General features: G+C 37.4%; 2 protein-coding genes across 2 annotated transcripts; one reads left to right on the top strand and one right to left on the bottom strand.

The window, feature by feature from the left end:
* Positions 1–267: 267 nt before the first annotated feature.
* Positions 268–4,394, top strand: LOC141825106 (sodium/hydrogen exchanger 1-like). Its single transcript, XM_074712498.1, has 14 exons — positions 268–543; positions 662–780; positions 1,412–1,509; positions 1,773–1,832; positions 1,928–1,974; positions 2,053–2,247; positions 2,345–2,391; positions 2,495–2,561; positions 2,665–2,765; positions 2,909–3,010; positions 3,219–3,357; positions 3,432–3,494; positions 3,763–3,846; positions 4,039–4,394. Exons 1-14 carry the CDS (start codon positions 364–366, stop codon positions 4,363–4,365), a joined length of 1,629 nt encoding a protein of 542 aa, XP_074568599.1. The 5' UTR covers positions 268–363; the 3' UTR covers positions 4,366–4,394.
* A 441-nt stretch (positions 4,395–4,835) lies between these two features.
* LOC141823608 (cocosin 1-like) lies at positions 4,836–6,720 on the bottom strand. The gene is made up of 4 exons (XM_074710897.1): positions 6,381–6,720; positions 5,994–6,271; positions 5,393–5,884; positions 4,836–5,276 (listed from the first exon to the last, which is right to left on the bottom strand). The coding sequence occupies exons 1-4, from the start codon at positions 6,718–6,720 to the stop codon at positions 4,836–4,838; spliced, it is 1,551 nt and encodes a 516-aa protein (XP_074566998.1).
* Between the last annotated feature and the right edge of the window lie 4,279 nt (positions 6,721–10,999).

Here is a 10,999-nt window from a genome sequence, read left to right as displayed (position 1 = left end):
AAATTTGGTGCAGCAAGGACGCGAACGAAGTATTTAGCCCGTCGCCTCCCGTTCTTCTTCAAAAGTCTCCATATTCGCCTGTTGCCCGATCGAACGCCGGCGATCTTCTTTCTTTTTCGCCTTCTTTGCTAGATTTCCGCTCCAAAAAGCCGCCTTTTTTTAGCTCTTTCCTTTTTTGCCGGAAATTTCGCCCCCCAAAAGCTCTTTTTTTTTTCTGCATTCTTGATTTAGCCTCCGGTTCCGTGGAAAGCGCGCCAAGAGGCAAGAGGTCGCGTCTAGACTCCTCGGAGACGTGATCCACCCCGCTGCAATTTTTCTCAATCGTTGCCTTGCTTTTGAGCCTCTCTCTCGATTTCTGGTTTCATGGCGCTGGGCTTGGTCGCGCATCACCTCGCTCGCCCGGGCATACTGTCGGCGACGTCGGACCACGCTTCCGTCGTGTCCATCAATATCTTCGTCGCGCTGCTCTGCGGATGCATCGTCATCGGGCACCTTCTGGAGGAGAGCCGATGGATAAACGAGTCGATCACCGCCCTTGTGATCGTGAGTTCCCTTCGCCATTTGTTCTCTCTCTGTCGAATAAAGTATTCATTTTTTCGATCCGGCCTCGGAAGAATAGGGTTCCTTAGTCCCCTCTTCGTTGTTTCTTCTGCTGGTCCAGGGAGTTTGCACGGGGGCCGTCATTCTGCTGACGACCAAAGGGAAGAGCTCGCACATCTTCGTGTTTAGCGAAGATCTCTTCTTCATCTACCTTCTCCCTCCCATTATATTCAATGCCGGGTTTTGTTTTTCACTCTCATTTATTTATTCTAAATAGGAAAAAGAGGGCATATATCGTTAATGTTCTTTGAACGGTTACCATTTTGGTTATGCGTTAGATTGCAAAACCGAGGATTTTAGCTACTGTCTAGAACATAAACTTCTTGTTTGGATCATCCTTTTAATCCTGTGCTTGACATATTGATAAGGCCCAATTGAGTTATTTTTCATCTTGCACATGATTCATTGGACATGGTATTGAGTAAGATTTGCTGTTTGGTTCTTGAGTGATTATTTGATGCCAGCTACATATATACGACGAAGGAGACACAATGTTATTAAGTGGATTGATCTTCTACTTACTATGGCTAAAAAATAGAATAGAGATTATGAATAAAATATAATTATGACAAAGTGAACCGATATAAAATAATTGTTTTCGATGGTGTTTTTATCCTACTTCTGCTAAATTCTTAGTGTTTTCACAGTTGAGCTGATAGCTAACATTGTCAACATGTTTCCGTTCTAAATTCATTAACAATATACCATTTATCGTTTGACATCTGAGACTGTGATTTCCTTGTAGCCAGAAAATATCTTCTGTAACTGATATAGCTTGAGACTGACTTGTTGAAATTTTCTTGATTTCCAGCTTCCAAGTAAAAAAGAAACAATTCTTCCGCAACTTCATGACAATCATGTTGTTCGGTGCAATTGGGACATTAATCTCATTTTTCATAATTTCCTTTGGTAAGTTCTCAGGGTCATGTCACAAGATGCCTACTATGTGAATCCTAAGTTTCCAGAACATCTTCGTCATGTGTATTCTTTTGTTTCAGAGTTGGAATATGCAAAGCTCTTCTTTTAACAAAAGTGTATTGCCCTGTGAAAAAGGAGATCTTCGAGATTTCTTTCCAAGTGCACAACACTGGATAGCAGTGTTAATCATGCCTATTGGTTCAGTCTTTTATGTTGCATAATATATATTTTTCTTCCTTTGGTGGTAAACACAGGAGCAGTTGCATTGTTCCAGAAAATGGATATTGGCTCATTGGATATCGGAGACTTTCTTGGTATTTGTTTTTCCTTATTCACACATATCTTTGCTTTCCCTATATCCTAGTGATCTTTCTCATTCTGATTTGTTCCTTTGCTTTTGTTGATGCAGCAATAGGTGCCATATTTTCTGCCACGGATTCTGTCTGCACCTTGCAGGTAATGAAGGCTTCTGGATTCATTAGTTCTAGCTGAATAAGGTAAATACTCAACACACAAAATTTTCCTCTGAAACAGATTCTTAATCAAGATGAAACACCTCTATTATATAGCTTGGTATTTGGCGAAGGAGTTGTTAATGATGCTACATCCATCGTGCTCTTTAACGCAATTCAGAACTTTGATCTTGTTCACATCGATGCCATAATCATATTGAAATTTGTGGCAAACTTTGGATATCTGTTTCTCACCAGCACCCTCCTTGGAGCTTTTGTATGATATTACTTCATGCATTTCACTACTAGTTCGATATTTTTGTAGATATATATCATCTTGTATGATCTAAAAATATTTAATCTATTAATTTCAGGGTGGACTGCTAAGTGCTTACATCATCAAGAAATTGTACATTGGGAGGTTAGTCGATGAACTTACCCCTGTAGGCATACTTTAGTTAATAGTTCTGCTCTAAATTGAAATTTTAAGAATTGAAATAATCTTTATTCATTTTCCTTCCCAGACATTCTACTGATAGAGAAGTTGCTCTTATGATGCTCATGGCGTACTTGTCATATATGTTGGCAGAAGTGAGATGCATCTTTAATTGCATGAAACAAGTTCTTAAAATCTCGAGTAGATGGTTTAATTTGTAGAGTTGTTTATGTTCTCAGGCTTTGTTTTATGTTGCAGTTGTTGGATCTAAGCGGCATCCTCACAGTATTCTTCTGTGGGATAGTCATGTCACACTATACCTGGCATAATGTCACAGAGGGCTCCAGAATTACTACCAAGTGTGTTACAAATGATCTTAATGCCTCTATTTGGTCTTTAATTTGTTGATTAACTCAGTTTCTAAGCATCCCATCGATCAAATAGAGTCCGAGTCCACTAATTATTCTCCATCTCTCTTTGCTTTCCTTTCTTGCAACTCCAGGCACACATTTGCCACATTATCCTTCATTGCAGAAACCTTTTTATTTCTTTATGTCGGAATGGATGCGTTGGACATCGAAAAATGGAGGTTTGTTAGTAGCAGGTATGGTTTGGAAAAGAAGTATTGCATTGTATGCGTCTTGATATGAAACACTCGCATGAAATTTTTAGAACTCATGATAAAACCATAAACACCTATAAGTACTAATACAGGACTAAATCTACTACACCTCATGCCTAATAACATTTCTGATTCTCGTTCCTCTTACTAATATTGATTATAAAGAAACATTCATGTGCCTTTTTTGCAGCCCTGGGAAATCAGTTCAGATCAGCTCGATCTTGTTAGGGCTAGTTTTGGTTGGTCGAGCTGCTTTTGTATTTCCACTCTCATTTCTATCCAACCTAACAAAGAAATCTCCAGACGAGAGAATCATTTTTAAACAGCAAGTAAGTGCACATATAATCATTCTCACTAAGTTCATCAGATTGATTCAGTAATAGATTCACACAAATTTAGACAGGTTACGATATGGTGGGCAGGTCTCATGAGAGGTGCAGTGTCCATAGCACTTGCTTACAATCAGGTTATCAAATTTGAAGTTTTTTTCACAATAGATCTATTAATATTAAAAAAGGAGGCAGAGATGCTTTCCCTGATTCATTATATGTCCAGTTCAATCAAAATACTAATGTTTCTTGATAATACATTTCTTGACATTCAACTGATGTTTAGCATGAATTTTTTGTCACCCTGCAGTTCTTATGATAATCTAATTCAGATAGATGATTTGAAAGATGAACACATCTCCAATTTTCAAATTCTGATAATATATATATCTATTGAACTTACAGTTTGCAAGATCTGGACACACTCAACTGCGAGGAAATGCAATTATGATCACTAGCACTATCTCTGTTGTGCTCTTCAGCACTGTGGTAAGTCTTTGTGTTTGCTGAAGTAGGAAATATGTAAAGATTCCTGTTATGTTTGCCACCTTCTGAATTCGAATTTACCATAATGTTCAAGCTAAATAAATAAACAAGCTGGTGATTATCAAATGCTATAAGCAGTTCTTTTTCTGGAGTGAAATTTCTGATTGTTTTACTAGCTTAAATGATGCCTCGTAGGTTTTTGGATTGATGACGAAGCCGCTCTTGAGGTTCTTATTGCCACATAGCGCAAAGCACTTCAGCAGCATGTCCTCTGATCAATCAACCCCCAAATCTCTCCTATGGCCGCTCATGGAGAATGGACAGGCCTTGGAAGATGAAATAGGGGAACATATAGCTCGGCCATACAATCTTAGATTGCTCCTCACAAAACCAACTCATAGGGTTCATCACTATTGGCGGAAGTTCGATGATGCATTCATGCGTCCAGTTTTTGGCGGGCGAGGTTTTGTTCCATCTGTTTCTGGCTCTACTACTGTGCAGAGCCTCAATGGCTGGAGTTAAATAAATAGGAGAATAGAGAATAAAAACAACCTGGGAATTCTTTGCTCGTTGTACAATCATCAATTTACAATCTCAGTTTTTGATGCCTGATGATACGACAAGTCAAGTCGGCTGATCTTGTATAGGTTCATCTACTGTAAAACTCTTAGTTGAGTAATTCATGTACGCATTTGGTTGATAGTGTTAAAAGTATATGATGCTAATACAGATCATATAATATGGTTCAGTGATTCCCACTTGTATTTCATTGTTCCCTAATAGTGGAACTTTTGCAGAAGAATCACAAAATTTGAAGAAGAATAAGCAGCAGCACACAACTTTTGCAAGATAGAACGATAAACAGAAATAACAAGAGCAATGCAGGAGGTATAAGTGCATAATTAAAGTCCAGCGTTTGACTTTTTATTTATTTGACTAAAGTGCCAGAACTACAAGGAAGGCTTTATTATTCAACCTTAATTATAGCTTTATTAGGCCATAAAAACTCCGGTGATCAACTCCTTAACACTGTTGAGTACGCTACCCTGCTGCTGTTCTCTTTCTTGTCGAGGACTGAAGATTGCTATTTCATTTCCTCTGTTGAACTTGAGCCTTCTGGCTTCCTCTCTCGAGACGCGGTAGGAGTTCATCAGCACCTCCACCGGAATTCCTCGAAGAACAGATGTTTTACCCACGATATGGCTCACCAACGCATTCTCATTGGTCTTGAATGAGATCCACTCGAATTGCTCGCTCTGTGCCTTCTTGATTACGATGTGCTGTTGTGGGATCACCAACAGTTGTCCTTGACGGAGCTCACCGTCGAACACGGTTCGACCTTGGTGGCCGACCACCTGCAGGCGACCACTTCCCCTTACCACATACATGATACTGTGAGCATTGATATTCCAGTGAGGTGGTTGAATTGCATTCTGCATAGATCGATGAAAAGATCGATAGAGAAAATGTCAGTATTCATTTAATCAATGTTTATACTTGTAAAGTAACGATATATATATATATCGATGTGAATGATCGAAGATATTACTCGTCGAAGAACTCCTCTTTCGGCACTGAGTTGGATGAAGCGAAGGATGGGAAGCTTTTGGACGTTGAGGCTAGTGAGTCTTCCAGCGCGTGGGTTGTAGTAGTCGGCAAGAGTGGGATTGGCAATGTTTTGTCTGTTCTTGAGGGTGCAGTAAGTTTCTTCCAATCCATTACTACGTTCGCATGATGATCCCCACCTCCTCTCCTGCGTCGTCTCTTCTCTTTCCTCTCTCTCTTGCTCTTGAGCTTCCTGCTCAGCATGCCTCTGTGGTTCCAACATCTGTAGCCCTTTCTCCACGTGAACAATGTCACCTCTGTTGTCGTTTAGATTTTGAATCTTCCTCACGACTTCCTTGTCGACTCCCATAGCCTCAGCCAGAAGCTCGAGTTCGAAGCCGCTCAGGAGGTTATTCCCCTTCTGTTGCTGGAATCTCTCTTCTGCCTGTGCGATTTGCTCGTGGGATTGTCTCTCTCTGCCCGCCAATAGAAATTGCTAAACGCGCGGCACACATAAATATAATTAATTAATTAGCTTATCGATGCATGTTTTATTAGAAATTAGTGAATGAATTAATTACTATACGAATTTGAATTGAACTGACTCTGTGTTGGCGGTCGAGTTGGTTGGCATTGCTGCTTGTGTCGGCGACAGCAATCGCTACGATAGGAACTTCACCGTTATTGTAGACCCAATTAGCGACGCCGGCAGGATATGCGAGAACATCGCCCTCGCGGAAGAATTGAACCCTTTGGTGCTCGTCCCTGAAACGCTGCTGGCTCTGGCTTTCCACTTCCTCTTCCCATTGTTGCTCAAAGCCTTGTCGTAGAGATTGGAATGACTCTGGGCAACCAGGAATCACCGTTCCAGAGATACCCCTACCTGCACGTATATACTATCAATGAGCTAGGAATTGAAGGACGCGCGACAATTGAATGCCATAGTTAATAATACTTGTAAAAAAAGAAGATAATGAATATCGATCACATACCTTGGACTATGTAGACGAGTCTAGGGGCATCGGAGTAGTACGGCAAGACGAGTCCTCTCGGTTGAATGGTGCGACGGTAGGCGACTACGCCGGCACACTGCAACTGCTCGTGGAATTGGTCAAAGTACTCGGTGAAGCCAGCCTCCGACGGCACTCGACGCGTGGGTTCGAGGGCAGCGAGGCGCTCGAGCTGGCATTGGCTCCGGTAGCCAAGACGACGTTGACTCAACCACGGCTGGCCGAAGCCCTGCTGGCCGAAGCCGAATTGGGCGAGAGAGGGGCTAGGGAGGAGAAAGCAAAGAGCGAGGGAGAGAAACAAGAGAGCTATGGAGTTAGCCATTGGCGAGTGATTCAATGTGCTGTGATGGAGATCAAGGAAGGGACCTCGAGGCTATTTATAGGTTAAAAGAGATGAAGAGGTTGGTGGATGGTTATGAGTTTTGGACAAATGGAATGGTTTGGTGAGGAGCAGACAATGTGCATCAGTTGAGAAGCTCAACCTCACAGTACTGCAAACAACGTGTGAGCAACAACAAATAAAACTTACTTCACCCAAGAAGCTAGTTAAGTTACTTCACGACCCCAAGACTTCCATTCTCATATGAAAGTTAATTTTCTTGCTCGGATAATATTTATTCTACATCAAAATCTATAAATAATATCCAACAAAAATATATAGGTTGTACAAACATAAATATATAATACTTTATTTAATGATGTAAAAAATATTCGATATCAAAATCTGACTCAACCATATCATGATATAATTGACAACTGACCTCATGTAGATAATAAAATGAACAATGCTAAAATAACAAAATGTATAAGTAGTCAACTATGCAAATAACACAAACTTAATGAACTCTGTAGAAATCATCTCCGTAACTATCGCTGAGTATCTCTGAACAATCGCCTAACTTTATTGATCAAATCTCGAAAATTACCTCAAGTCTATGAATCTGGAGGTCAAATGGAAAAAGAAAGTTAACACAAAGTGTAAAATAGAGATACGATAGACGTGCATGAAGAATAGTATTAAAGAAGGCAACACCATCAATTATCATTTATCTTTTCCATATCATTCGTGTTTTATTTCTTTTTTAATTAATATCATCAATTTTCATTATGGTCTTATTTTATTGACCACTCAATATGATTTTTTGAGTGGGTAAACGACATACAATCTATTCATCTAGAATGTGACATTTAAGTAAATGGGAACGACCTATATTCCATTTAATACAAACATATCATGTATAAATGAAAAATATCAATGTGTGTGACCTGCAACCCACTTGAAAGAAATACATCTTATAATAGAGTGAATGACCTACAATCCACCAGTAACGAAATTGCATCATAAGTATGTATCTATACATAGATCATGCATGTGAACGACCCACAATCTACCCGAGAAATATCTCACACGAAAATAGGATGGACGACCTGCAATTTATCCCGTGAGATGTCTCACATAAAAATAGGATGAACGACCTGCAATCCACCATGTGAGAAAAATTTATCTCAATTTGTTCAAAGTTTAGGCACGCACCGAAAGATTCGAAAGCTCTTTCGAATTGTAGAGTAATTAAGAGTTCTATATTTATAGAGTTATTTCCCTCATTACTCTGATATAATTAATCTCAAATTTTTTATAACAAATAGAATTGAGTTCCATGACATGAAGGGTATATTCACTTTTTAATTAACTTAGTTGGAAAACCATATACTTCCTGTGAGCGTTAAGCCAAAATTCTCTCATATAGTTATATTACTTATTTCAGTTATACGAATTATAAGAATATAATTTATTAATTATATTCATCCTCTCTTATTTTCTCATCATAACTCAAATTATCTCTTTCTTTTCCATTATTAATTCTTAAAAAAACAACCATAGATACCATAAGAAAAGCAAACAACATGCATGATAAAAATCAACCATACGGATAACAAAAAAATATGTCATCTATTAATATTTGCTAATAGAATGAATTTCTTTTGTTTATTTATTATCATAAGGAAGTATCCTTACGGTAACTTATACAATAATTTGTATATGAATTAACCCTTTAATAAGAACAAACAAAAATAAATAAATTTTACTTTCCGTATATGGAAATACAAATAAAATTGATAGTATTTTATACACTATGTATATTTGATTTATATCATATAATCTGAGTGAAACTAGCAATCTAACAGAGCTAAGAAATTTTTGGATTTGATTAAATTTTGAATCAATAAAAGATCAAGCAAAAAGGATCCAACGGTTTAATCACATGCACGAAAGGAAATTGAAAGAGATCAAGCAAGAACCTCCACCTCAATTAAATATCTATTTGCGCTTGATGTTGTGAAATGTTGGCAGTGCTGCGACAACATACGACGACAACGACGACGATGGCAGGGAGCAAGGATTACGGCGGCGGTGGCGTAAGGAGTTTGAAGGTGAGATCTTTTTTTTTTTTTTTTGAGATTAAGGTTTAGGATTAGAGAGGTTTTAAAGGGAACAAATAAGGGAGAAAATGTCACGTTTAATCCCTTTATTTACATTTTTACATAAAGGTCTTATAAATTTTAAAATTTATAATTAAGCCCTTTTTAATTTAAAATATAATAGTTTTATATGGACTCCACTCTATTTCACTTCTTGAGATTGATACTTAATTGTTTGATCTTATTTTAGTTTATTTTGATATCCATGCAGCCTCATTGTTATTCATGCTTGATTTATTTATATATATTTGTGATATTATCAGACCATAGTGTAGTTATAGATTTATGCTCGTACATTTATATCATAGTATAGTTATATACTTAGCCTTAATGCCTATATATTAGGGATATCATACAGTAGTATAGTATACTTATGCTCGTGCTTAGATGTTAGTGATATCATACCATAGTATATATAGTTGTATACTTATGCTAGTGATTATATATATATATTATTGATATTATACCTTAGCATAGTTGTACATGTATGTTCTTGTCTGTACATTATAGCTATCATACCGTAGCAAAGTGGTAGAATATTCTATCAGGTTGTCTTCTAATTTGGACTATCATATAGCACTGTTTTATTCTGACCTTGTTGTTTTTACTGTATTTATGAGGTTACCATGGAATTAGTTGAGATATTTTGATTAGATAGCTAGTATTCTTAGGTGGAGGTTGTTACTGGTTTACATGTTGTTGTTATATAATGTTGTTATAGTAACATGCTTTTGTGCACAAATAGAGATTATCCTACACCTTGACTGCCCACAAGATCCATAGTATAGCGCATATTAATTGTTGCATGCAGTCAGGACTTGTTGTGTGTAGGACTTGTTAGGAGATCTTGATTGATTGTTATTGCAGACTGTTTGTAATATTTTATTTTGTGCAGGATATATTACATATATACCTTCTGTTTGTTTATTGATTATACCTGGTTGAGCAGGTTAGTAGATAGTTATATTGTTGTTTTTACTCTTCTTAGCAAATAGTTATGTCGGTGTTCTTACTTTTATTAGTAAGTAATATTATATATCGGGACTGCATCCTTTTCATCTCTTTAGTACACTATGTAGTTCATGCATATCTTTCCTATACGTGTTGAGTCATTGCGCCCACTACCCCTTACTTTCATTTGACTTCTAGGTTAGCAGGTAGAGGATATGTTATGCCGACTACCCTAGCATTGTTTAGAGATTAGTGTTTGTCGATCGCGCTTGATATCGAGTTTTAGTTCTCTTCAAATTATGTTGGTGTTTCTTTCCGCTATTGTTTGGTTATTCTCCTTGTCGTATCGAATCTTTGAATTTTGTTAGAATAGTATAATTTTTTATCTTGCTTGGTAGATTATATTTGCATGTACAGTCCTACGGACACGCATTAGCATTTGAAAAGTTAGCAAATTTTTATTTTGCATCTATGTTTATTTTGCATGAACTGAGTTTAATATCATATCGCTCTCAAGGGCATATATAGTTGAGTTGATTATAATGAAACAGAGTTATTGAAGTAGGTAAGGGTTAAATCTTAGCGAAGCTGAGACAATGTCCTCCTCCGTCGTGACAACTGGAGTTTCTCGATCGATTTACCTCTTCACAGATGGTCGGTGGGGACGATCGTGTAAGGCCGTTGAAATGACAAATTCTACCTTTTACTGAAGAAGAAGAGTTCAATATCATATTTCTCACATTGTCACTGGAGGTACCAACTGAGTTGGCGGACAAATATACCCCGGGGGCATGACACAATCATTCACTTTAAAGGCCACATCCTAATTTCAAGAGTGGATATGCAAAGTTTTCATTTGGTTTATTATGCTAATTGTTAATAGTGCTTCGTAATTCATGCATTAGTGAGGACGACTAACCTAACGATTAGTAGAGAAGATTTCCATATTGAAACGAGATTTAGACATTGAAGCATCTCACGAGCGAGGTGATGCGAGAGTATATATATATATATATATATATATATATATATACGTACGTTTTCTTACATTGAAGAGGACATATATTTACGTACGTTTTAAGCCAATTAAAATAGGATTTACTCATTGACAATATTACTAGCTAGTCACAATAAATATTAATATAATTAAGAGTTGGTAAAATTAACAA

Source organism: Curcuma longa, chromosome 3, assembly GCF_044706935.1.
Source record: "Curcuma longa cultivar G26 ecotype Majalengka, Jawa Barat chromosome 3, ITB_CL_G26_1.1, whole genome shotgun sequence".
Lineage (NCBI taxonomy): Eukaryota > Viridiplantae > Streptophyta > Magnoliopsida > Zingiberales > Zingiberaceae > Curcuma > Curcuma longa.
This window is presented reverse-complemented; position numbering and strand designations above follow the sequence as displayed.

What these genes read in the sequence shown, in the direction of transcription:
- LOC141825106 (XM_074712498.1), top strand. Translation starts at nt 364, where the DNA reads ATGGCGCTGGGCTTGGTCGCGCATCACCTCGCTCGCCCGGGCATACTG. An exon ending in TGTCATATATGTTGGCAGAA is followed by an intron (nt 2,562 to 2,664) that starts GTGAGATGCATC and finishes TTTATGTTGCAG; the next exon opens with TTGTTGGATCTAAGCGGCAT. An exon ending in TGGAGGTTTGTTAGTAGCAG is followed by an intron (nt 3,011 to 3,218) that starts GTATGGTTTGGA and finishes CCTTTTTTGCAG; the next exon opens with CCCTGGGAAATCAGTTCAGA.
- LOC141823608 (XM_074710897.1), bottom strand. Translation starts at nt 6,720, where the DNA reads ATGGCTAACTCCATAGCTCTCTTGTTTCTCTCCCTCGCTCTTTGCTTT. An exon ending in ACTCGTCTACATAGTCCAAG is followed by an intron (nt 6,272 to 6,380) that starts GTATGTGATCGA and finishes ATATACGTGCAG; the next exon opens with GTAGGGGTATCTCTGGAACG. An exon ending in AACTCGACCGCCAACACAGA is followed by an intron (nt 5,885 to 5,993) that starts GTCAGTTCAATT and finishes CCGCGCGTTTAG; the next exon opens with CAATTTCTATTGGCGGGCAG.